The sequence below is a fragment of the Neltuma alba genome, unplaced genomic scaffold, assembly GCF_004799145.2.
Source record: "Neltuma alba isolate B1F8T4 unplaced genomic scaffold, ASM479914v2 tig00012407_pilon, whole genome shotgun sequence".
NCBI classification, from domain to species: Eukaryota; Viridiplantae; Streptophyta; class Magnoliopsida; order Fabales; family Fabaceae; genus Neltuma; species Neltuma alba.
The window spans coordinates 288696-313624 of NW_021636899.1; the positions used below are offsets into that span (position 1 = coordinate 288696).

The window sequence follows — 24929 nt, forward strand, 5'->3', positions numbered from 1 at the left end:
TGTCTGGAACCGGAGGCAATGGACGCTCATGGGGGACCCTGAGCACTCTTCCAATTAAGGTTGTTTTGGGCCTCGGCTTTCGGCCCTCCACCACCGTCTGATCCATCCACCCCATATGGGAAGCTAACCTTAGCCATCAAAACCCGCGTGAGTGTCCTTCGTACACCCGACCCTCCCTCACTTATTAAAATTCTCCCCTCACTATTACCCCAAAAAAAACAAACAAACAAGCAAAAGGTTCTCTCCTCACTAATTTGGGGTTATATAAATCTCCTAATTAATGATATTTTTAGAAATAGATCGAAGATAATCCTTTTTTATACTTCTTTTTTTATTAAACCGAAATTTTTTGTATAAAAAAATATTTCAACTGTGCCGTGCGAAAGGTGATGTAAGCAGGGAGAGTTGACTTCCCTAGAAAATACTAGAACCACATAGAAAACTGAAACAGTTAGTAATCACTAAAATCCCAGCAAAAAAAAAGGGTGATGGGGAGTGGGATATTAACTCCCCATGCAAGTATACGCCTCAACCCATTTTTTAAAATTAAAGAGGTAGATATTAATAACATGATACTCCTTCAGTTTTTAATATAAAAACTATTTAACTAATTTGATTAGATTAAGAAAATTAGATAAGTTAGTTAATCATAAGAAATATGATATGTTTTTTTAAAATATTACAATTATTTTTCTTAATAATGTCATTTTTTTTACTTGATTATGATTGGAGAAATATTCATAAGAATAATTTTAAAAAAACTAATAAATATGAAAGTACGTCTCAACTTAACTATTAGGTCAAGATTAAATCCATAACTTTTTTTTTATATTTGATGAAGCTAGATTATAAAACTATTAGCATGTTAATGACGCTTTAAAGTTTGAATGGACACCAAACCCTATGAGAAGAACACGAGTTACAAACACCAAACCACATACTATTCACCATCATAAAAAGCTTAGGTAACCTAATTTGGTAGGCATATGACTAGTCTCCAACCACACCCTGTTAATATTTAGGGTTCACTGAGTTATTATTTACTTATTTATTAGTTTTCTGAGAATGAGAATTAATCTTACGATATACCGAGAGCCAGTGAAAACTCTAATCTTATCCCTATTCATTTTTAAGAATTCTTTAACTAGTGACACCTCTTATCATTGCTATGCCCTATTTTCAGTAACAACTCTTATAGCTAACTGTGCTTTGTAATTTCAATTATTCAATTCTCAGAATGTCGAATGCTATAAGCAGATAGGTATTTAGATAGTTTTTTCATATATATAAATATAATATCTGATGAATGGATTGTTTTAATTTCGCTCTATCCCCGGTCAAAAAATTTCGCCTGGATGGCTGGATCCCTTTGCTTTCAAACTTTACCCAAAAAATGGTAAAGCCTCTCCGTCTCTCCCGAGCCAGGTGGAAAAAAAGTACAGCAAGTCACATTCTATCACGTAAGTACTGGTTCCACTTGTAGAAGAAAGTTTCCTTTTTCTTTTACATTTCGACCTCAGCATGAAAATTGACTTGTCTCGCTGCTCATGGAGCCAGCCATATTATTGTTTCCTGTCCTAATTATAAGGCTTTGTTTATAAACTACAAACTAGTTTGGACCAAATCCTCAGCTTACAGCATAACAATCTGAAAGCCCACTACTAATTTACAACTATGGGCCCGGCCCAATGTTTTGCAGGACGAGAGGACATATTAGATCTTACAAAACTCTATGGGCCCAGTTAAATATTTCCATCTGGGCCCATTTTCTCGCTTGCCTTGAATATCTATGCCGTGATGAACAAAAATGAAGAAGAGGATCATTCTATTAGTTTGCCAACAGGAGTAGTCAGATCGTGAGTTTGAATCCCATCACACGTGTGAGAATTTTATTAATGGACGATCTATAAATATCTCTTTAAATACTCTCTGAATTTGGAGATATGTCCGAACTTTGGTGAATTTTTAGAACCCAACTTACTTAAACTTGTCTTTTACCAAAAGAAAGTCCTGTTACTTTAATTAACTGGGGTTGGGTCTAACAGAAAGATTAATCCTCTACAACTTGGTGAATTAATGTTTGAATTCTCACCGAAATAGATACTTATATTACCCAATACTTGTGCCTAGCTAAAAAAAAAAAATCCTATTAGTTTATTATTCCTATAATTCTATTTATAAGATACTTTTGAGATAACACAAAAATAAAGATACTTCTAACATATTTTATGGGAGTCAAGAAGAATTTTAAATCTCATTACGTCTATCTTAAAATTTAATTGATTTTTTAATTTTTTCCTATTTAATATATATATTAAGAAGAACAGTTTTATAGAATAAATTAAGGATAAAATCACTCTTCCTATCCTATAAACAAGACAGCAGGAATATAAGAACCTTATGAGAACTTTGTTAGAATGTGAACAAGAACTCTTCTTGTTGTGGTCATGGCGTGGGTAAGCTTTGATTATATTTCGGACAAAAAAAGAAGAACCTGATTTGTACACGTGCACCTACAGAGAAACGACATATGCCTCGCGTGATCAACAGTGGATAGTGGATAAACTGATAATAAGAGTTTAAATCTCGAAAACATATTTGGGGAAAACAAGTAAAATGGTTGTGGTGGATATGCCTTGTGAAATAGAACAGTCGCTTCCGACGTATAACCACCACTCATTTCCATCAACCAAACCAAAAGCGCACCCCAATTCCCTCTCGCGTTCCTCACAAATGCATAGGAAACTCAATGATCTTCCTCACATTCCTCTGTCTTCTTCTCCACCACCTACCACTCTCTCCATGGCGCACCAGACTCAATAATCCCCACTCCCACGCAACCCTCTCACCTTTTCATTCCTCAAGCCATGAATCCCTCTGCTCGCTTCTCTTCTATCAAACACACCGCTTCTTCTCCAGACAGATTCCTTCTGCGGAATTCTTACTTGTATCTTCCCAGAAACAATTCTCCCCCTTTCCATCTCAAGCCAAATTATGAATTATCACCCCCAGAAAAGTCTTCTTTTGCTGTTCTCAGAACACGGAGCTCGAAACTCACACGCCCATTTGCTTCTTTATCGTCTTTCGCGGATGCCGAAGGCGAAGAACAGCACCGAGGGCATCAGCAGCCAGGCAATACTAGTGAGGAAGAAAATGAGTCGCCTGGAATGGCCCAAGCATTTCACATATCATCGGCCACTGCTTCTGCGATTTCAATATGCTTAGTGTTCGCTGCTCTCACTTTTCCTTTCTTGATGAGGCCTTTGGGACAGGGCTTGGCCTTGAAGACTAAGCTTTTATCATACGCGACGCTTCTGCTTGGGTTTTACATGGCTTGGAATATTGGGGCGAATGATGTGGCGAATGCGATGGGGACTTCGGTGGGGTCCGGGGCGTTGAGTCTCCGGCAGGCGGTGGTGACGGCGGCGGTGCTGGAGTTTTCAGGGGCATTTTTGATGGGGACACACGTGTCCAGCACAATGCAGAAGGGCATTCTGGTGGCTAATGTGTTTCAGGGGAAGGATACTCTGCTCTTTGCAGGATTGCTCTCTTCGCTTGCTGCTGCTGGTACTTGGCTACAGGTAATTATTTCGCTTCCTCACTTGCTTTGATTTGTTCCGTTTTAATCAGTTTAGTTGTTGAACGATACATACGATCAAATTCAAATCAATTAAATTATTTTCACACATATATCAATTTGTTGTTATCTAACTTTCTTCATCAGATGCTTGGCAGCAATTAAGGACGGTGTTCTGAGTTTTGATTTGGTGATTAAAACTGAGACATGTCACCTCATAACATTAATAAGAAATGAATATAACTTGCCATAGCATTAAATTAATGCCTTTTAAAAATTTAAGCTTGTCTTATAATCACATCCCGCTCTTGACACATGAGCTAATCCGGGATGGAAAGGACTAGATTGACAACATACTCTTCTGGTCCTATTCCAACATGTTTTACATAGACCAATGAAAACTTTCATTTTCATTAACTCTCATTTAAAATTCAATAATTTTTTAACTTTATTCTTATTTAATATATATTATATTCCATCTAAACAAAGTCAACATAGTGATAAATGAAGGGTAAAATTGTACATCTATACAAAAAATTTCTCTCAGTGCCTTATAAATAGGACCAAAAAATATCTCTTCTCTCTGTTTTATAAATAAGACCAAAGGAGTACATATTAAATTAGCAATCTACTTTTTTTTTTTTTTTTGGGGTGGCGAGTGGTGGGGAGAGAGAGAAATTGATTATTTGTATATTGTTATTTTCAAACTTATTTATTACTCCCTTATGTTGAGCTAAATAATTCATTCACAGAGATTAAGAAAATTGGTTAGGTTAATTATTTGTTAAAAATAAGTTGGTTTTCTTAAAGTATTTTTTTTAATCATTTAAATCACTCCCTTGAATTTAGAAATTTGGGAGATAAATGGATTAAAGTTAGGATCAAAACAAACCATTCCGCTACTAATAAGGATTGAGTTTAACAGAAGAGTCTAGTCCTTTACAATGTAACTAACCAAGTTTGAATTCTTGAGAAATGTCTACATTTATTATCTAACAGTGTTTCGAATAGAATTACTTTTAATAAAAGAATACATGTACATAGCCCAAAAAAAAAAACCTACTAATTAATTTTCACATCTAGGATTGGAGGAGTGTGTTCTTCAGTTCTTGTCAAAGGTGAGAATTGAGAAGAGGTGGAAGTGGAAGGAAACATAAATTTGATATGTAAGATATAATGCAAGTAAATCTCCTGTAGAATATTAAATTTGTTTTTGTCGCTCTAATCTCTTACTTGATTGATGTGCATCTCTATTAGAAGACACTGGGAAACTAATAACAAGAGTTCTTACGAGATCGGTAATCAATGCAAGCATAGAAAGAGAGTTTAGCATTTATGCACAAAATTCTTTGGGATCATTTCTTTTTCGGGTTTTGGGCATTTCATCTTGTAAGTAAAAATTCCAAAGAATGTTGCGCTTTCTCCCTTTTTCTCCCCATCTAAACTAAGGGTAAGCATTCTTCCGTGATATCTCACAGGCCTTTCTTCCTCCCTTTGTTTATGCGTCTCTATAAATTGAATATAGCATCCAGATACTAAAATTAATGAACATATCTTGAATTGTCTTCAGAATAACTCAATTTTTTCTTATGTTAAGGGAATGTTGCCTTAGGTGTAATTTTCCTCCACGTTGGATTTCTGGTAAAATTTTCCTAAGAGAGTCCATTTGCTGTGCTTAGTCATATGAAATGTTAAATGTTATAATTTTTTTTCCAACAAGAATCTAACTAATGACACCTATCTTGAAACTTCATCCAGGAAAAAGAGCTTCATGGGACTGATATGGAAGCAACCAATAAGGACTTAGATATCAGTCGTATATTTACTAGATAGTATTATATTTGTGGGCGCAGGTTGCATCATACTATGGATGGCCAGTGTCTACTACACACTGTATAGTGGGAGCAATGGTCGGATTCGGTCTGGCCTACGGCGGAGGTGGAGCCGTTTTCTGGGGTTCACTGGCAAGAGTCATTTCTTCATGGGTGATCTCGCCCTTAATGGGAGCAGCTATGTCATTTCTTGTGTACAAATGCATTCGTAGGGTATGTATGTTCCTTCTTCTCTAGTACTTCATTTCTCTGCATTAACTATCTATATCTGATTCAAACCTAGTTTGGGTTAGTTAACTATCTACTTTTGAAGAACACAGTCTGATCTTTTTTATCGTCCAGTTTGTGTACAGTGCGCCAAATCCAGGACAGGCAGCGGCTGCAGCAGCGCCGATTGCCGTATTTCTTGGTGTCACCGGCATTTCTTTTGCCGCCTTCCCTCTCAGCAAGGTCTTCGTTGTGGCTTTAGCCCAGGCATTAGGCTGCGGAACTTGTGGTGCTATTCTTGTCTACAGAATAATAAGAAAACAGCTTGGCCATCTTCTTATCAAGCCTACTTCTCCTCCTCCTCCTCCACAGCCTGATCCAAAGGAGGACACTGCCCACAAAAACATAGGCTTCCTCTCTGATATTGCAGGTCCCAAGGGCACTCAGCTTGAAATAGTTTATGGAGTCTTTGGCTACATGCAGGTCCTCTCTGCATGCTTCATGTCATTTGCTCATGGTGGAAATGATGTGTCCAATGCCATAGGCCCTTTGGCTGGCGCCTTAGCCATACTTCACGGCGGAGCCACAGGAGCTGAGATTGTGATTCCGACCGATATCCTTGTGTGGGGAGGATTCGGTATTGTTGCCGGGCTCACCATGTGGGGTTATAGGGTCATAGCTACAATTGGGAAGAAAATAACAGAGCTCACACCAACAAGAGGATTTGCTGCTGAATTTGCTGCAGCATCAGTGGTTCTTTCTGCTTCAAAGCTGGGGCTCCCCATTTCTGCAACACACACTCTTGTAGGTGCAGTCATGGGGGTTGGATTTGCAAGAGGACTTAACAGTGTGAGAGCAGAAACTGTGAGGGAGATTGTGGCTTCTTGGGCAGTCACTATTCCCGTTGGTGCAGTTCTGTCTGTGTTCTACACTTGGATCTTGACCAAGGTTTTGTCTTATGTTTTGTGAACAACTCAGGCACGTTGTCGTTTGCCCGTGGATTCTTTTGGCGGAGATCAAAAGACGACACGAGGATGGTTCTTGTTGAAGCATAGGGTATTCTATTCCTAGTCGAGGAGGCTTTTCAGAGAGTCTTGTCTCCTCAACCGGTGAAACTTTTATGTCCAGATCATCATGTAAAACCCTAAACCTCGTGCTAGAGTGTTATGATTTTCCCTCTTTTCTATGGTTAAAATCTCACATGTTTAAACACGAATGGAATAGGGGATTGAAGGGACAGACATTCTTAACGGAAATGAGGTTTGATTGAATCATGTCCATCAACTCTACGTAATGTTAAAAAATGACATGAAATATCATATATTACGCCATTTCAGAAAAGCATGCGAAACATGTCAATTCTCATTAAATAGTGCAATTCTCCACGGGTAAACAAGTAAAGCAATTCCCATAATGAAGAAAGCCATGAATGAACAACACAGATCGCCAGAGGAAAAGGGAACTGTATGTACTAGTTGGAGGCCTGTATCAGAAGAGAAAATCAAACTGAGAGCTCTTCCACGGGAGAGAGGCTAGGTTGCCATCCCAAACTACGAAAAGATTTCGCCTTTGAAAGAGGAGGCACAAAAGGCTTCTTCTTCCCTCTTAACCCTTTTCGCTTTGGATATGTCGAGTACTTCCCTTCAGACTGGTACGAGTCCTTTGCAGAACAAAACGCCTCCTCTGTACTTGAAGACACACTCTTCTTCGCTTCAAAAATCTCTTGCCTTACTCCATCGTACACTTGGATTTTGCCGTTCCCTATGCCATCGTCATCTTTAGCGACCTTTGTGTCCAGTACGGTTCTGTCTTCCTCTGGATATTTTTGCTTGAGCTTTTCCACGGCTTTGCATGAGATTATAATATACTTGTGGCCGGGCATTAGAATCTCTTCTGGCCATAGTACTGACTGGTGTGGATCTTTGAAGACTTCTGGTAAGGCAACGCACATCCCAGGATATTTCTCCATCAACTTTGATACAGGAACTGCATGCTGATACAACTCCTTTTGGCCTCCTTCATGAACTATCTCCACAAAAATACTCTCAGATTGCAAGCTCGAGTCGTGTGGCTGAAGATTTGCTTTAGCAACACCACCTTTAAGTTGCTTCTTTCTTCTGGATTTTTTATCAGAGTGCTGCACCAGGCCTAACGAGTGAACCACACGCTTCAGCATGGCCGGAAGGTTGAGGTTGAGCAGCTATCCAAGAGTTTCATTATCGTCTTCCTACAGAAAAATTGTAAGGTAGAGTATAAACACGAGGAAAGCTAGTAGTATTTAACCATTGGCTCCAACATTGATGCTTCTTGTTCACCAAGGCCGGCTGCTACTAATTTAATATTGTTTCAATGATGAAATCGATGCTGATAAACCTGGTAAGAAGCATAGCAAGAGAGGCAAGGTTTCATTTTTCCTTTTTGGATGTTGTTAGGGTAGGAACAAAGTTCACCTAGAAAGGATAACAAAGCATAATGTCTTCCTCAAAATTAACTTCATTGTTTTTGTTGGGATCATACTCCTATGAACCTAGCATGTCCTCATGCTAGCTTCTTCAGCCTCCAGCTGGTAAATATACGTGTGTAAATGCAAATTCTTAGCTCTTTATAACCTACTGTGCATTTTTTCAAGAGAGAGCCAGAACCCTAAAACTAGCAACGGACATGTACTCTGCAAACACATCTTTCTGAATGGGGAGAAAGATGCGCTGAGAATGCTGGCCATGTGGTCACTGAGAAACTTGTCATTAAAATCTTTATGGTTACTTGGTGAGTTCAGCTGTGGAGAAAGATTAAACCTCGTACTCATCACAACTGTACAGAAAGCTAGTTGAAACTGTAAATTTGATGTTTTTCAGCGAATAACAGAAGGAAGCGAAATTTGCTGGATATTAATACGACTAGAAAATGGAACTCTAAAGTCGATGTTCTTCCCTGTCATGCTTTAATGAAGCTAGTCCAGTGGACATGAATACCATTTTTAAAAATGAAAATTAGTTATAAATGGAATTCAATTTTGTATCCTTTAATATTAAACACGATTCGAACTAGCACTGGCCGAAAATTCTTGCTTGGAAGTCCATATCGATATACGTAGATAACAAGTAACAGGCTTCTATTCATGAAACCTGAGTTTCTTGCTCAGAAATGCAAGATGCTCAAAACAAAAGTAAAATCTAAGCAACTAACTTGCAACAGTTCCATAGTTCTCAAACTGCCAAAATCTTTGGTTTGATTTGTTCACATGAACCAATATTAACCGAGACAACAATCATACAATTACGGGAAATTATAAAATCTTAAATTCTTAGTTCGATTTGACTGTCTCTGCGTCAAAACTGGTCACGTAAATCAATGGAAGCTTGCTTTGCATGGTTTACTGAAATTTTATACATGAAAGTATACGTGTTTAAAGCCATCGATGGAAGCTGATGTTATATAATATTACCTCTAGGTCTTAATATAAGATCTAATTTGTAATTAAAATTGAATTGCATACTAAATCTTATAATGAGAATGGGAGGTATTATTTAAATAAAGTATATGAAGACTCATTAATGACAATCTCACGTGTGACTTTGTGAAAAAAAACTGATCATACCGTATTTTCTTCGTATTATCTAACTTAAAAGGAAACGTTTTTTTGCCATTCGACCTCTTGCCTTGATGGCGGGAGACTTACAGTGTCTCTACCCAATACATGAGTTCAAAACGGCAAAGGTGAAAACGTGTTTTCTTTTGGTATTAAACCAAATTATTCTTATAGAAAGGAGCTCGCATGCCTTTACGTATTTGTGAAATGTGATGTATTTTTGAGAATGAGGAAAGGTGCATCCAAGAAATTTTGCTTTCTAATAATGGTTTATTCAGACCATATTTTAACAATTTAAATTCATGTATTTTTTAAGTAAAATTTCAATAATTTTTTTTTTTTGGATAAAATGTCAAATTTGAACCATGGGATTTTTTATCCAATGGTAGTGAAGGAAAAAGGAGGGAAGGATCCTCTTTCATCACAACGCCTATTATCAATATGCAGAGGAGAAATAAAAGTCCAAATAGACAGAAGACATTATTAAGCAACAAATTGCACACAGCTAGAGATATAATGTGACCTCACTGTATGGACTTACAGTTGCATTACATGAACTTTGTTTTTGTCAGAACTCAAATGTAACTTGCGCAATTGTCCACAGTTGGTAACAGGAAATTATGTTAGTTGACACCACTCAAGAATGTAGTTAACTATGCAGTATTTAGCTTCTTCAACCTTGGCTTTCGTATGCTTTTTCATAGGGCTTTATAAGAATTTGAAATTGTGACCTTTCTGAAGCTTCCTTGAAATCCCATCCAAATCAGCTGCAGCAAGACATTCTTTCTTCTTTGCTAAAACTTGGTGCTTTCCTCTTGTGAAATACTATGAATATACGGGTCAGCAGTTGGAAAAAAAAAAGTTGCTTCGCCTACTCCCCAACTTCAAATGAGAAGGAAGCCAGAGAGAAAAGCGAAGAAAAATCCGCTTTGTATAATTGTATCACTCGAAAAATCATGACATTGCGTCAGCCTGTTTTCTAGTCAATCGTGCATACAAACCATCCTTTAAGAGAAGTTCCCTGTGATTCCCAATCTGCGTGGAGATGAACCATTGACCGTTAGAATTCTTTTATATATGTATTTCATTGACAGAATTCGGATTTGAATAAAATGAAATATATAGAAGAATAGCAAATTATAGCCTTTCGCACAAACAAGGAGAGCAGCCTATTGTGAATTTTATCCCCTACAAGCATCATTATCCTGTGCTATATCATATCCATCATGATGGAGCAGAACAATTTTGGGAGTCAAATTCAAAACGAGACAACCAATGGACACATCAAGGATAATAAACCCGAATAGAACATTAAAGAAAAATTGTAGGTTAAGACATTGATATTGAACCAACAATTCACCGACCTCAACAACCCGACCACCATCCATGACCACAATCCTGTCAGCCGCTTTTATGGTAGAAAGCCTGAAGAAGCAGCTAATGAACTTTAAATTCAGACCAATACTATGATATAATGGGTGCTGACAATCGAAGATAAAACCTGTGTGCAATGACTATGACGCTTCTCATCGTGGAGTCACTTCTGATGGATCGAAAGACACCCTAACATAAAATGGCAACTCAAGAATCATTATCTTTTTCTGTATTCTCTCTCCCCATATTTAGGGTGCCACAATCAACTTGCCTAGAGAAGAAGGTTCTAGAAGCAGACCTGGACATTATATTCACTCTCAGCATCCAGTGCACTGGTAGCTTCATCAAGGAGCAAAATAGTTGGGTCCCTAACAATGGCCCTTGCAATGGCGATTCGCTGCCTTTGTCCCCCACTTAATAGATCATCATCAACAAGTGTCACATAACCATTAGGAAGTGCTGAGATGAAGTCATGAGCATAGGCTTGTTTGGCAGCCCATTCAACATCCTCTTGTTTTATATCATGGGTGCATCCATATCTGATGTTTGAACCAATATCCATGCGAAAGAGCTTTGGCTCCTGCACAAACAATTTTCATGAGTTAGAAAAGGACCATACATAATTATATTCACTAAATTTTCTGCCACGTTGCCAGTCAAGAACCTGTCCCACATATCCAATTCTCTCTCTCCACCACGTGATGTCCAGTTCTTTAAGAGGGTAGCCATCAATCAAAATCTGCAATTGAAGAGTATTGAAAGAACAATAATAGGCAACTATTCTCATAATACTACTCTACATAATGATTGGCTGTAGCTACGGTTACCTAATTTATTATATAGAAACTCAGCCAAATTTTATAACTGCACCAACAAAATGGCCCCTACAGCTTCAGAAGTACTTCACGAAACTGAATGTTTAGAAGTATAACCAACACTTGTTTTCTTTTTGGATTTGCTAATTTGATATGATCACCAAAGAGAAACCTATTAACTCGCTGATAAGGGAAAATCGTTGAGTGTTCATGGTAGGATACAGAAAAAAACATATCCCCTTTTTTGCGTTTGTTCTCAAGATAGCAGGATATGCTATTTGACTCAAAGATCAGTAAAAACCTTTCTTCCTTTAAACTTCTTATTATGAAAGAAAATTGATTCCAGTTATGTCAACTGAAATGCATATTTTTAAGGGTAACCGGGGAAAAAAAAAGAGAAATGTATATTTTAAGAAAGAATGACAATTTTGCCATAGTAGAAAAAATATTTTCTAGTCACTGCTTAATGACTTAAATCTCATAACTACTTTTTTTCCCTTTCCATTATTCCTTTCTATCTTAAACTCCAACTTATGACTTCATGCACATCTTATAAGGATCAAACCATCCCTTCCCAATCTTCCTTTCATGAAATCATAAGGCTCAAAAATACTACCTGACCATTTGTTGGCTCATATAGCCGGAGCAAAAGGTTTACGAGTGTGCTTTTTCCACTACCACTAAGGCCAACCTATGCAAAAACCAACAAGAGACAGAAAGTTAATCTTTTAGCCATTCTGCAGACAAGAAAGGGATTAAGTCTATTAGAAACAGTCTCTTACAATTGCAACCACCTCACCAGGATGAACAGAAAAGCTTACATCTTGCACTACAGGCACCTGTTACACCATCAACTCATTAGTTGAGCCTTTGGTAGTTACAACAGTTACTTTAACCCCATGCGCATCCTAATCAAATTGAACTAACCTCATCAAAAGCACCAAGTGAGGGGACACATGGTGCCGAATTCAGAAGTCAAGACTACAATAAAAATATCCATAGCAGCATGCACCAGCTTAAGAAATTGCATTTTTATCTACAATATTTGTGACAATGCATATGCAAGCAAGAACTAGATATCAACACTAAGCTGTCAAAAACAACACCCCACCCACAAAATAAAATCTTTGTAAGCAAAAGTATTCTCCACTTATAATACACAAACATGCTCACAAGACTGGAAAGACCAAAAAGGTACTCTACTGCTTCATTGCTATCTGTAGAACAACTTATACCAAACTAGCAAAAAAGAGAATTCTGTCTGCACCCATTTTCTTGTTTAGAAAGGAACAAATGTCAGCGTCGAAGTTTTACTTTCTATTATAGCATTGTTATTCCTCACTGAAGTAAAGATAGATAAGAGTATTAAATATACAACTTTCTAATCTAGGAGCCAGAAGAAGATACTGAAAATAGGAGACATACTGTTGGCCTTGAAGGGTAGTGAAAAGCAACATCTATAAACTCAATAAGCCCCGCTAATCTCTGTAACTTTACCCCTGTAACAAGGTTACATACTAACTTCAATTTAACAAAACTCAAAACATTGATGAAAAATTAGGCAGCAATGCTTCACATTTCCCATGATATTTTCTTTCTTTCTATTTAATTTCTTGGTAGAGATGTGGAAAATTGATGCAGGTACGGTATTTGCATGTTAAAGAAGCATTAAAGACCCATTAATTTATGACACCATAATAATAACTTGTGGATTCTAAACATGACTATACCAATTGCATATATTGGTAAAAGTCAAACTCAGTCTTATGAACTTACGGAACCATTAAGTGCTCGGCTAGAATGCTCTAACAATCCAGTCTGTCAGCACAATATGAGCTAATCTGCATGGTAATATGTTGCCAGGAGTTTTCCTCTCTTTTTTTTCTAGATGAATACAGTAATACTTTGTTCACCAGAAAAGCTTGATGATAAATCCTTTTTATTGCTTACTGCTATTATCCTTCCTTTTTTTTTTGGATGAATATCGCCACTGTTGTATTAGGTACATGTACCTTGATTATTAAAACATTGATAACAGTAGTAAACAGTGTGCGGTGTGCCTGTTACCAGCAACCACAATTCAGCTGATGCACTAACGCATTGTATCTCCTTTTGTAAAATGTAACATTGGTCATATGTTCAACCATATGATCCACAAGTGGAATTAAAATTGAATATTGAGAAAAATGCAATCTCCTTGAAGAGGACGAACAGAAAGGACAAACATGATGTATATAATCATCATCACATAAATTAGCTCAACATAGCTTATAATAACACTTGCCCCTTGCTATGAATTGGCTGCTTGGTAAGAGATCCATCAATTGAAATACTTTTTCACTGGCTCCAACTGATTGCATCAAAGAGGATATATTGTCTCCAACCCACCAGGTTGAATAAATGAGCCATTCACTGTATAGTATAAACTTGGTGAGTTTCTCTGCTGTAATATGACCTGCTAGAATGGACATCCCTCCAAACAGAACGGCGATAGCCTAAAAGATCAAATGTTTCAATAAAACAAAAGTCAAGGACAGAAGTTGAAACTGGAGTTCAATAATTTCTTCTTTTTTATTTTAATTTAAAAGAAAACAAAATTGTATTATAAAGAGGAGAAGAAACAATTCACCAAAAAAAGGAGGAAAAAAAAGGTTTGAGAAATTTCAAAATCAGAAATTAAATTATTTAATTGATCCCAAAAGGAATTTAACATAAGCGAAAAAAGAATCTTTATTTTAACAACACATTGCCATACCTGAGTTGAATGATATAGTGTGTTGAAACTTAAATTCCAAAATCCATAAGCAGCACTTTGTCGCAAACTTATATCAGCTAACTTCCCCAGCCACCATTTGTATCTATCAATGGGTAAGAAAAAAAATACATGTCAAAACTGCTCAAATAAAAGAATGCGTACCCTCATATGTTATAGTTCTTAAAACTGTCACCTTCCAAGTTCTTCTCCTTCAGTTCCATAAACACGGACAGTCCTGATGAGAGAAAATGTTTCCTGCGCTACCTACAATTTAATATGAAAGGAAGGGCATTACAGCAGTATTCAGGAAACATAAACAAAGTGCAGTATAAGGCAGCTGATTCTACCTGATTTGCAGAGGCAGTAACTTCTTGGATCAACCTTGCAGCTTTTTTCTGATACCTATTGAGAAAGACAAAAACCAAATTAAATCTAGAGGAATAAAGATGAGTGAAGCAGAAAAGTCTGGGGATGGGTGGTTGTTAGAATCCTTTTAACCCCACCCTTCTCCCCCTTTTAGTGGAGAAGTAACTTGAACCATGGTAGCATCCAAAGCTCTGGGAAAAATAAAGTGATTTCTTCAGCATTTAAGATGGAAACCTCTTATAAGGTCGAATGCTATTTTATATTACTAGAAATATGAGTTAATTCGAATCAAGTGTATGAACTAATTAGGAACAAGACAATATTATTAACAAAGATGTTGATCATGAATGATGTGATGATATTTAGTATTGGGCAAGCTTCCCAAGGCAAAGCTCATTTCATTTACACTTGTTTACCGTAAGCCACAAGAAAGGTGATGTTGAGAATATAAAGAAGCAGTCTGAGAGGACAAATAATTTACCTTCCATAAATTAGCATAACTGCTGATAATATAGTGCATATACCCAGTGTACATAATCCAAGCGGCCAAGACAAAACCAGCAGGTAGATCAATGCACCTGCTCCCTAGCAAGGTGGGGGGACAAAAGTAAGGTCCCAAGGTCTGGGTTTGGGACAACTTTCAAATAATAAATATTTCATATGCAAAGCAACCTGAAGAACATTGCGCAATATCAAGTTAAGATCATTTCCAATAACACGTGACACTTGTTGACAATCTGCCCCAAGCCTGCTTGTCAAATCGCCAACCGTTTCAGAGTCATAAAACGATATATCCTACGATAAAGGCACTGCCAAATGAGTTAAATTATGCACCTCAACAGAATTAAACACAAGAAGACTAACAAGTTCATTATTAAGAGCAGTAGAACCTGAAGAAGTAGGGAAGAGTATAATGTTTCTCTCATTCTCTTAACCTGCATATATTTTTAAACTCCAGTGAGCAATGAAGTCATACAACATTGCATAAAACAGAATCAATTATCCAGTAAAATATACTGAAGAACTGATGACTCGGTAGCTGAAAGAACAGAGCTCAATTACAACAGTCTGAAGTTTCAGAGTTAGAGTTATTGAGTCATTAATATATTATGCTCCCCTGCATCATGGGAAAGAAGAAGCAACCAAAATATAAAAAATGACAGAGAAGCTCACCAAAATCATGTTAGCAATGCCAAAACAGCAACCTCGTATCCCACTGGAGCAAACAAGAAAAAAAAAACGGGTTTGTTAGATCATGCCGTCAGTATCTCAATGTTCCGCAATTTACAGTTGCTTCATCCCAGCTGTCTTCGGAATGTTAGATCATGCCACCTCCGCGGTTAATTTGGCAGACTCAAGGATAAGTAAAACCAACAATTAGTCACAAAAAACGCAGAGGGGAGTGATCATCCTATTTAGGTAAGTAAAACCAACAAAACCGTAACAATGTCTGTAGGTAGAAGGGAGATTTGACCATACAAGATTTTGACCTGCATATTCCGGAAGTTAAACACAGTAGAACCAAGAGACGCACATTCCGACGGAAGACTGTAATTTCCGCGCCCTGAGCGGAGAAGATGGATGCAGTTAAGAAATGTGGTATTGAAATCTCCGAAACCTGAAATGACATTGAACAAGGAGTTTAACATAACCAAAAAAAAAAAATTGTAGCAAATTGATCTTAGCGCCAAAAATAAGAAATGAGAAAGTAATATAAGCCTTAAATTAGGAAAAATAGGCAACACGTACCGCTGCAAGAATCAGAGTCGAGAACGCCGCGAAAATAACCCACCTATCCTGTGCTACAAGTTCCCACATTTTGGCAAGCGCGCGCCAAACAGTCACCGGGTTGGCGAGACCTTGAACATGGACTTCATCAGAGAAGTCCCACCAGCCTCCACCCGGCGAAATCGAGAGAATGACACCAAACCATCTTCTAAGCCTCTCCAGAAAGTCAACATTGTCTTCATCTTCCCCATGGTCTTCCCTCGAAGGGCCTAAATGATTCTGAAGGGAAACCTCATTTATGGACGATGATTTTGGAGGGCCTAGAAAAACTTTCCGGGAACTGAAAGGAGGGATGAATCGAAGAGATGGGATTCTAGAATTAGCAGCAAAATGGAAGCGATGCAGAGAAACTCTGATCAAAGGCTTAGTAGTGCGTTCTTGACGGATTGATGATGAAGACAGCAAGTGAGGTTGATAAGCGCCAAGAAGTAGGGCCATGGGCGATGCAATGTCGCAGCGCAGAAGATGGATGGAACGGGTTGGCGATGGAATGGGAGCTACGACTTTTTCGGCATTCCCGTTCTCGTCTCGTACGATCTTCCCAGAAGTTGGCAGCCTTCTTTTCCATTTTTTTTGTTTTTACTGGCACCTATCTTAATTAAATATAAAATTTATTTTATAATATAAATTACATTATAAAATAAGTTTTATATTTAAAACAGAAGAATATATAAAAAAAATCATTTTATACTTAAAATTCAGTTGTTAATTTGTTGGTGGAAAAATTCAATTGTTAATGTGTATAGAAATAGGATAATAAAATCTCTAAAATTTCATACACAATTGTCTATATTTTTCATTTCATCTCCTAATATTAACAGTTTTTTCTATAACTCATGAAGAGGTTGTCATCATTGAATTACATTAGACTGTGTGTAGAATTATATATCTTGGAAACGTCAAAAACAGTTGTGTATAGTTATACCAAAACATATTTTCTTGACATGAAACAAGTTGCAAAATTTTTGGCAAAAAAAAAATTGTTGTATAAATTTTTAATATAATACAGTAATTTTTAAAATAAATTATTACGATATGTTTTCTTTTTTTGTCTTGTTGAATTCATATTAATACAAATAATTTTAAAATATTCTAGTGTCTCATTTTAGATTTATATATTATCACATATTCACATTATAAATCAAAATATCAGTTTCCATAATACATAAAACAATTAAGATGTACATGAGAGAGTACAAACTTAAATAACTTTTCATCTCTTTTGTATTATTCTTTTAAATTTATGTGAAAATTATTTAAAAATTAAGAGTAATCTCTTCAAAAAAATAACATTAAATAACATGCAGTTCCAACTTTTTGTTGTTAGCCTGAACATAAAAGTGCCATAAGATTCCAATATTTCTTGAATTTGGAGCAAGCCATGCTTGTGGTGTGAGTATGGGAATCAAATCTAAGGGAAAAAGTTCGGACCAAAATTTTATTGTGCTTTACAATATTTCCTACACCAAGCAAAGAATGACAGTTTAATTTTACATTTTTATTTGATTGACAATAGTCACTGAGTGGAAATATTTTTAAGATGAAGAGAAATGAGAATTCAAACATGAATAAATGAATTCATTGTGTTTGTTGGGTAAAAAAAATCAATGTTTTTTAAATACAATGCCATGGATAAATAAATGAATTCAAAAGGTGTTAAAGTAATGGTTTAAAAATCAGTACCCTAATCATGAGAATTAGAGCTAACTCAGCATAATTAAAAAAGATGGTCTAGTGCACAAGGCTCACAACAAATTGGTCCGAGGAGAAATAGATATACGGGGTGTTTGGATATGCCCATAAATGCTTTTTAAAAGTTTTTTTTTTTTACAAATTGAAATAAACTCCTCTATATATTTATTTTATAAGCTGTAAAATCACTTCTAAAATTATAATTTTTTTTATCCAAACACTCCCATGCATGTCTTTACTCTTACAACTCGAGAGGCTATTTTCGGGATCTGAAAATGCATAAATTTTGCACCAAAAGCAGTTGGGCTAAATTTAATGGGCTGCAGGGCGCCTCCTATAGACCCTGCGAGTACTCAGGCCGATAAATTAATGGTAATAATAAGTCCATGATTCATAAAACAAAGAACATAACGATTCGTGGCAAAAAGTTTTAGCCAAACCTGGCAAAATAAGGCCAAGGTTAATAACTGGATTTTCAAGAAGTTCGTTCATACCTGTGGGCAAGAACGAACCTGTCTGAAGACAATTTGGATTGTTTTGGATGTTGAATGATTGATTGCATGAAATAATTCTTGAGAGAAATAAGCAAAATAGTGATTATGAAAATATGTGGATTTTATATAAGTATATCAGTTTGTTGTAATCGTTGGCAAACAAAAAAAAAAATCTGTTTGTAGTAATCACTTATATATATATGTAAATATAGATTCAAATTCTTTTTTTTAAATATAAGATTTAAGGTCCTTTAATAGTAAAATTAAGGGCTAAAACGTGAAATTTATATATTAAAAAAGGGTTATGGTGACTGGGCACCGACAAGTTTTTTGAATGCAAATTTACCCTAAAAGTTTAAAATCTTACCAATGTTACCCCACTATTATAAATATTAATAGTCAATGTTATTATTTTAATAGTCAATATTAATTTTTTTAATGATAGAAAACAATGTTGCCACGATTTTAAACTTTCATGAAAAATTTGTACTCAGAAAACTTCTAGGCATCCAATACTCTTTAGTGAAAATTTTCAAAACAAATTTGTATTTTAACCCTTAAAAAAATCATATTATTAGAAGAGTTACTCTTTATACTTGACAATGCTGAAAATCTCTCACCACGCATCCCATGCCTTGAACAGTTAGCACTGCTTCCCTACAGGAATGAGTTTCAGCATTAAGTGATGCATATCAGGATTCAGCAGCTCATCACCACTGTGCATTATTTAAATTTAATTTAGATGGTTCACATTAATTTTTTCACTTTTAATATTTTAAAAATATTTTAATGTGTATATATAGAATCTAAAATAAAAATAACTCTTTTTAAAATTTGATTATTTTATTTAAAAGTCATGGATTGAAATTCTAAATTTGAATTGTTGAGACTAAGGTATTTAAATGGTGCAAATCTCATTGATTTCTTGCATGGCAAGAGAGCTGTTGGATACATACGTAGCACATTTGGTTCCTAGGCATGAAAGCTCCAGCTCATGAGATTCAGAAAAACAAGAGCAGAACAACATAACACCAACCATCTGATCAGTACGGAAAGGAAACTGCAACATACGATTTGAATATGTTGCATGTTTCGTAAACACAACACAAAATCAAAGAACAAATCAATAAACAGAACAACATGAAACGATGAAAGAGCCTTCACAAAGGTATTCCCTTGAAGATGCTCCATGTTTCATGTTCTCCCTGTGTTTTCGTCCTTGTTCACCGTCAAATCCTTGGACCCTCCCCAACTCTTGATTCTATCGTTTGCCAGAGAAGCCTGCAGAAACAATTCATTCAACTTTAATTAACCCTCTTGCTCACTGTTCATGATTTTCTCTCAGTACTATTCATGCATGTGATGATATCTCACCTCTTTGTTCCAGTTGGTTCGATGAACCATCAAGAAAAGCACACAAGTCTGTAGTAAAGTCCCCGACATCATTCCATACCAGATTCCCTGCGAATCAACATTCCCAATAAAAGAACCATTAATTTACTCCACTGCACCTGTAACCCTATTCAAGATCAAACAAGACCACGTCGACAATATTATATATGTCGGCTCACCCTGACGCCCCAGTTAATCTTGTAACCCAGTAGGAGACCTACAGGAATACCAAAGAGGTAGTAACACGAAACGTTAACATAAGCAACGCAAGTCTGCCATCCTGCCCCGATGGCCACACCTGCACAAAACAAATCAAAGTTGTATATTTTGCACAGAGAGAGAGAGAGAGAAACTAATCAGACAAGAAGATTAAATATTGAGAATATTTTATGAACTACCTGAAAGAACTGGCTGGATGTTATTGATGACGATGCACAAGGCCAGCAATGGTGTGAGCTGTTTCACCAGATCTTGAACTCGCGTGTCGTTTGAAAATAGAGAAGGATAGTGATCTCGAGAGATGATCAAAACGAGGGCCAATAAGAGGCCTATCAAAGTGGAAGCGATCACAGCAACCACCAGTGAGAATTTGGCTGTTCTTGGATGAATTGCTCCCAGTTCATTTGACACTCTTACACTGCCCAACATTAGTTTAATTCAACAAGTTTATTACAGTTCCGTGTTCTTTCTGGGGAGATAAGTGATCAAATCAGATAATCAGGGAGATGGGGGAGAGGTAATCTACCTTATGGCCACGTTCATCCCGAAAGATACCATGACGACCCACCCCAATATGTTCGCGCTGCCAGCTCAAAATATATAAAAATCTCAGCATACAATTAATATGAATAGTATGGAAGAGATGGATATAATTTTTTAGACCTAATCACTTTCTTATTACAAACCACGAAGAGATACTATTTCGGTTATTGTAACAACCAACGTACGTACGTAGATACTTTCATTTTTAGCGTGGTTATAAGTTTAACCGACATAAAAAGATGATCTAATAACTATATTTTATGGTAATGATTTTGTCTTTCCTCATTAATTACTAGGTCTCATTACTAATGATGTGCTAGTTCGAGTAGTGGTTCACTACTAAATGATTTGGTAGCGGTTTCACACACGCAATTGATTAGCAATATAATGATGATAAACGCTCTGCTACAAATGCAGCCACTACAAAATGTGTTTTTAGTGATACATTTAATCCTACCTATCTTTGTCCAAGGAAACAGTGATGGCGAGTGTACGAATTTTTTATAATTTTTTCTGATGAAAATTCGTAAAGAGATATGGCCTATATCTTAATTAGTGGGATCTAGCAGTATGATGATTATTTAGGGGAGATTCAAATACGTGTAACGCACTAACGATGATAAACAAAATATAACATATGTCTACGAGGGGGAGCAGTTAATGATTAATTAGGAGAAATGACAAAAGAAAACAACAAGAAAAAAAAAAGGGAGCACGGTTGGGTGAAATATAAAATAATCCCAGAGTTAATCATAAAACTCAGGTGAAAAAAAGAGAGCTAATCATAAAACAAAGAATATTAGTCATGCACTTACCATATAGATAAGCCATCGACGGAGACTTCTGCATTCTCGAGATATCCAGCAAACAGTATCAGAGCCATAAAATACCATACTTCCAGGCTGCACTTTAACTCAACATAATCATCCCTCACAGCCACATGAAGATATATACATTAAAGGCAAAAATATACTTCCTCTCATCTTAAAAATAAGAGTTAGTAGAGAGATTGTTTTTACTCTAAACGTAAAATTTGAATTTATTTAGTCTCTTAAAATTACAAGTTTTTGTCAAGCTGTTAAGCTTTAGTTTGAATACCAAAAAAAAAAAAAAGGGAGAAAAGACAGGAGTAAAACTACCAAAGTATAATAATTTTTCTTTTATTAATTTCATGAAATCTTCCCTCGGTATTCTTTTATTTCTATTTCCCTTTTATTTTTTTCTCTATCCAAACCAAGCTTAAGGAGTTTTTCATTAAGGAACTAGCATGCAACGCAAATAATTAAAATGGAAGTCTTCGAAAAAAAAACACATTTTTTATATATAATATATTATTTTTAAAATGCAAATGCATTATTTCAAACGAAAAGTAATATATTATTTTTAACCAAAACAATAAAATAGAATCTCATTACCTATATATAGTTTATAGATTTATAGACCTATAGATTAGTACTACCTACGATTCTTAATATAAGACCTCGATTAACTTTTATTTTGATCCTAAATATAAGACTCCAATCCACTTTGTCTTTAATATTTATATTTTTTTTCAAGATAGTCCTTCTAACAATGATAATTCTAGCCAATATACTTGATTAGCAAGGATATTTTAGAAAAAATAATACATATTTATTACAAATAACTAACTTAACTTCTTTCTTAATCTTCTCAAATTAGTCAATTAACTCTTATAATTAGAACCGGAATTATTTAGTTATTTTTCCGATTAAATCTTATTTACTTTTTTGTCTGATACACAGGTGCAAAATTGTCTTTTTTGGTCATTAATTTAATTGACCAGCTCATGTAGAAAAAGTAAGGATATTAGAGACAAATTAAAGGAAATAATAATAATCGCACAATCATTTCGTTGTCTTATGTCAGTATTCTTCTATCCACACCAAATCTTTTTAAAAATTAGTTAATTGTTCATTAATTAATTAATGATCTTTATAAAACTGCGCAAAAATCTGCTAAATAAACTAAAGTACTAGAAGGAAAAGAACTGAAGAACGGGGTAAAAAGAAAATACTAAAAATGAAAGATTATTAAAGAAAAATCAGTGATATTATTTCATGTTTACCAAAGCATGACAGCAGAAGCCAGAGAGAGACGAATGAATCCCCAAAGATTCTGAAAAGCTTTCCATGAGAAGCCATTCCACGCTCGGCCACATCGCCCGCTTACTATATACGCAAACTGAGCCACCACGATGAACCACCACGACCCGTTCAGCACCGCCGCCGCACCCACCAACCCCCACCGGAGCTTTATCACCAGCAACCAGCTCAACACCGCGTGCACCACCAGAGCTACTGCCGATATCCCCGCAATCACCATCACCTTGCTCTGCGCCTGCAAGAACTTGGCAATAGGAAAGTTCAACGCGTAAGCAAAAAGCTGCGGAATCATCCAGACGGCGAATCGTCCCGCCGCTTCCGATATCTCCGTGGTTTGCCCTATCAGCTTCAGAATCGCCTCCGCGAAGATGTAAAGAGGGCTCAGAATCATCGCCGTGAAGAGCAATATCACCCACGATCTCTGCATGTAAACCCCTAACATGTCCTGATGTCCAGCTCCGTACGCTTGCCCACATAGCGTCTCCAACGCACTTCCCATCCCGAGCTGCAATTCAATTTCCGGTCACTTCACTTCGATCAACACAAAAAGAGCAATACGATATTGGGAAGCAACATAGTTTACCATGACGCCAAAGGAAAAGCCAGCGATCACGGAATTTTCAACAGATACGGCAGCGAGGTCGATGGTGCCGACATGACCGGCGAACACCTGAGTGATGGCTCCTAGGGAGTATTTGGAGACGGAGGAGAAAATGGCGGGGCCGGCGAGGTACCAGAGCTTCTTTGACTCTGTCAAGAACTGCGAGGAAAAGTCTTTAAGGCCGGTAAGAGGAGGGATGTCGTCGGTACCAGCGGAGAAAACCGCGGCAGCTGTGGATGTAGGATGAGAGTGAGGTTGGATTTGATTGGGTTCACCGGTGAGAAGTGGCTGTCTGGGATTACCATTGTCCATGAAGGCGGGCGGAGGGAGGAGGAGGTGGGGAGAGAGAGAAAGGTGAGCGATATAGGGACGATGATGAATGGATGGTTGTCTGATTGGTGCACGTGTTGGGGTGAGGGAGGGGATTTTAATGTTCCCAAACTGATCCCTTCCAGTCGTAATTGTCAGTCAGCTGTTGGGCATCGCCAGATTCCTTTTTCCACACAGTTACGAGTACGTCGGATTTGAGTCCCGGTTTTCACCAAACGCACTTATGGTGTTTTAAGTTTTCACACACATATATAAAGTATATTTGGGTTAGTAATGATAGAAATAATCTTATTTTATTTTATTTTTAAAAATTTAAATTTAAATAAAAGTCATATAATCCTATAATGTGATTCACATGTTAATAGACTCTTATAAGAAAAGTCAACCTGACAAATTAAAATTTGTCTAAATAATATGATTAAAAAGGATGTGTAGATATAAAATAATGGAAAAAGACATGAGTTTTATTAAACATTCACATATATTATATGTATATAATTTGATAAATTAAATAGCAATGTTAAAATTGAAAGCATAAAAATAAAGAGTTAATGTATAAATACAAAAATAGTTAATTAGATATATTTAATATGATTTTTATACATATAGCCATTAAATATTTTTTTATGCAAAGTTTCAAAGCTTAACTGAGGATTAATGATAAACATCAACTGAGCTTATGTTAAACTTTCATCCTTAAATTTTACTAGTTACTTTCTTTTTCTTTTTAGGGTATTCTAGTAAATATTTTTGTTTCCTTGGAGAAATTTTATCTTTTTCTTTCCAATAAAGCAAGGTGGACCTACTCCATCTATTTTCCTCCCATGGGTGCCAGTCCGTTAACCTTTTTGTTTTTTTGGGTCAAACAGTCCGTTCACCTAATGAGCTTTCTTTGCTGAAGCAACAAAAAGCTGCTCCACTGTTCACACACGAGAGGACCCAAAAGTGAATTTGCAAAAATACGACACGAGACGGGTACAAATAGTCAAATACACCTGATATGCTAATTAGCTTTCGTGAAATAGCTTATAAGCATTTTTTTTAATTTATGATTTACAAAATATGATGAAATAAGCCTTAAATTTATCAACCAAAATTATACAATATAACACACAACTCTAGTGGTTCGACTTTGAGGAGCCAAAATGAAATTAAATCTTAAGTAACTAAATGGCATACAACCTAAACTATAAAGTGGATTTTAATTTGATTAACTACCAACCAAATGCCAT

The 24929-nt window shown here is 36.2% G+C and overlaps 3 protein-coding genes across 4 annotated transcripts; 1 reads left to right on the forward strand and 2 right to left on the reverse strand.

Annotated features, from left to right (window-relative positions):
- The first annotated feature begins 2673 nt into the window (after positions 1 to 2673).
- On the forward strand, positions 2674 to 6832 carry LOC114726845 (inorganic phosphate transporter 2-1, chloroplastic). Its single transcript, XM_028913561.1, has 3 exons — positions 2674 to 3581; positions 5431 to 5622; positions 5752 to 6832. Exons 1-3 carry the CDS (start codon positions 2868 to 2870, stop codon positions 6583 to 6585), a joined length of 1740 nt encoding a protein of 579 aa, XP_028769394.1. The 5' UTR covers positions 2674 to 2867; the 3' UTR covers positions 6586 to 6832.
- A 2828-nt stretch (positions 6833 to 9660) lies between these two features.
- LOC114726811 (ABC transporter B family member 26, chloroplastic) lies at positions 9661 to 16783 on the reverse strand. Of its 2 annotated transcripts, XM_028913526.1 has the most exons (18): positions 16265 to 16783; positions 16006 to 16133; positions 15689 to 15731; positions 15406 to 15450; positions 15188 to 15310; positions 14997 to 15100; positions 14497 to 14551; positions 14343 to 14413; positions 14150 to 14252; positions 13679 to 13889; positions 12820 to 12893; positions 12177 to 12233; positions 12011 to 12085; positions 11244 to 11318; positions 10878 to 11159; positions 10707 to 10768; positions 10570 to 10630; positions 9661 to 10240 (listed from the first exon to the last, which is right to left on the reverse strand). In XM_028913526.1, the coding sequence occupies exons 1-18, from the start codon at positions 16739 to 16741 to the stop codon at positions 10160 to 10162; spliced, it is 2127 nt and encodes a 708-aa protein (XP_028769359.1). In that variant the 5' UTR covers positions 16742 to 16783; the 3' UTR covers positions 9661 to 10159. The 2 variants fall into 2 exon arrangements, with proteins under 2 accessions (XP_028769359.1, XP_028769360.1); XM_028913527.1 differs by lacking the exon at positions 16265 to 16783 and having other exon boundaries at positions 15995 to 16127.
- Positions 16784 to 19386: 2603 nt separating this feature from the next.
- Positions 19387 to 23787, reverse strand: LOC114726812 (protein DETOXIFICATION 29). The gene is made up of 8 exons (XM_028913528.1): positions 23350 to 23787; positions 22730 to 23271; positions 21459 to 21545; positions 20627 to 20683; positions 20280 to 20518; positions 20061 to 20179; positions 19864 to 19950; positions 19387 to 19770 (listed from the first exon to the last, which is right to left on the reverse strand). Exons 1-8 carry the CDS (start codon positions 23677 to 23679, stop codon positions 19684 to 19686), a joined length of 1548 nt encoding a protein of 515 aa, XP_028769361.1. The 5' UTR covers positions 23680 to 23787; the 3' UTR covers positions 19387 to 19683.
- Positions 23788 to 24929: the final 1142 nt, after the last annotated feature.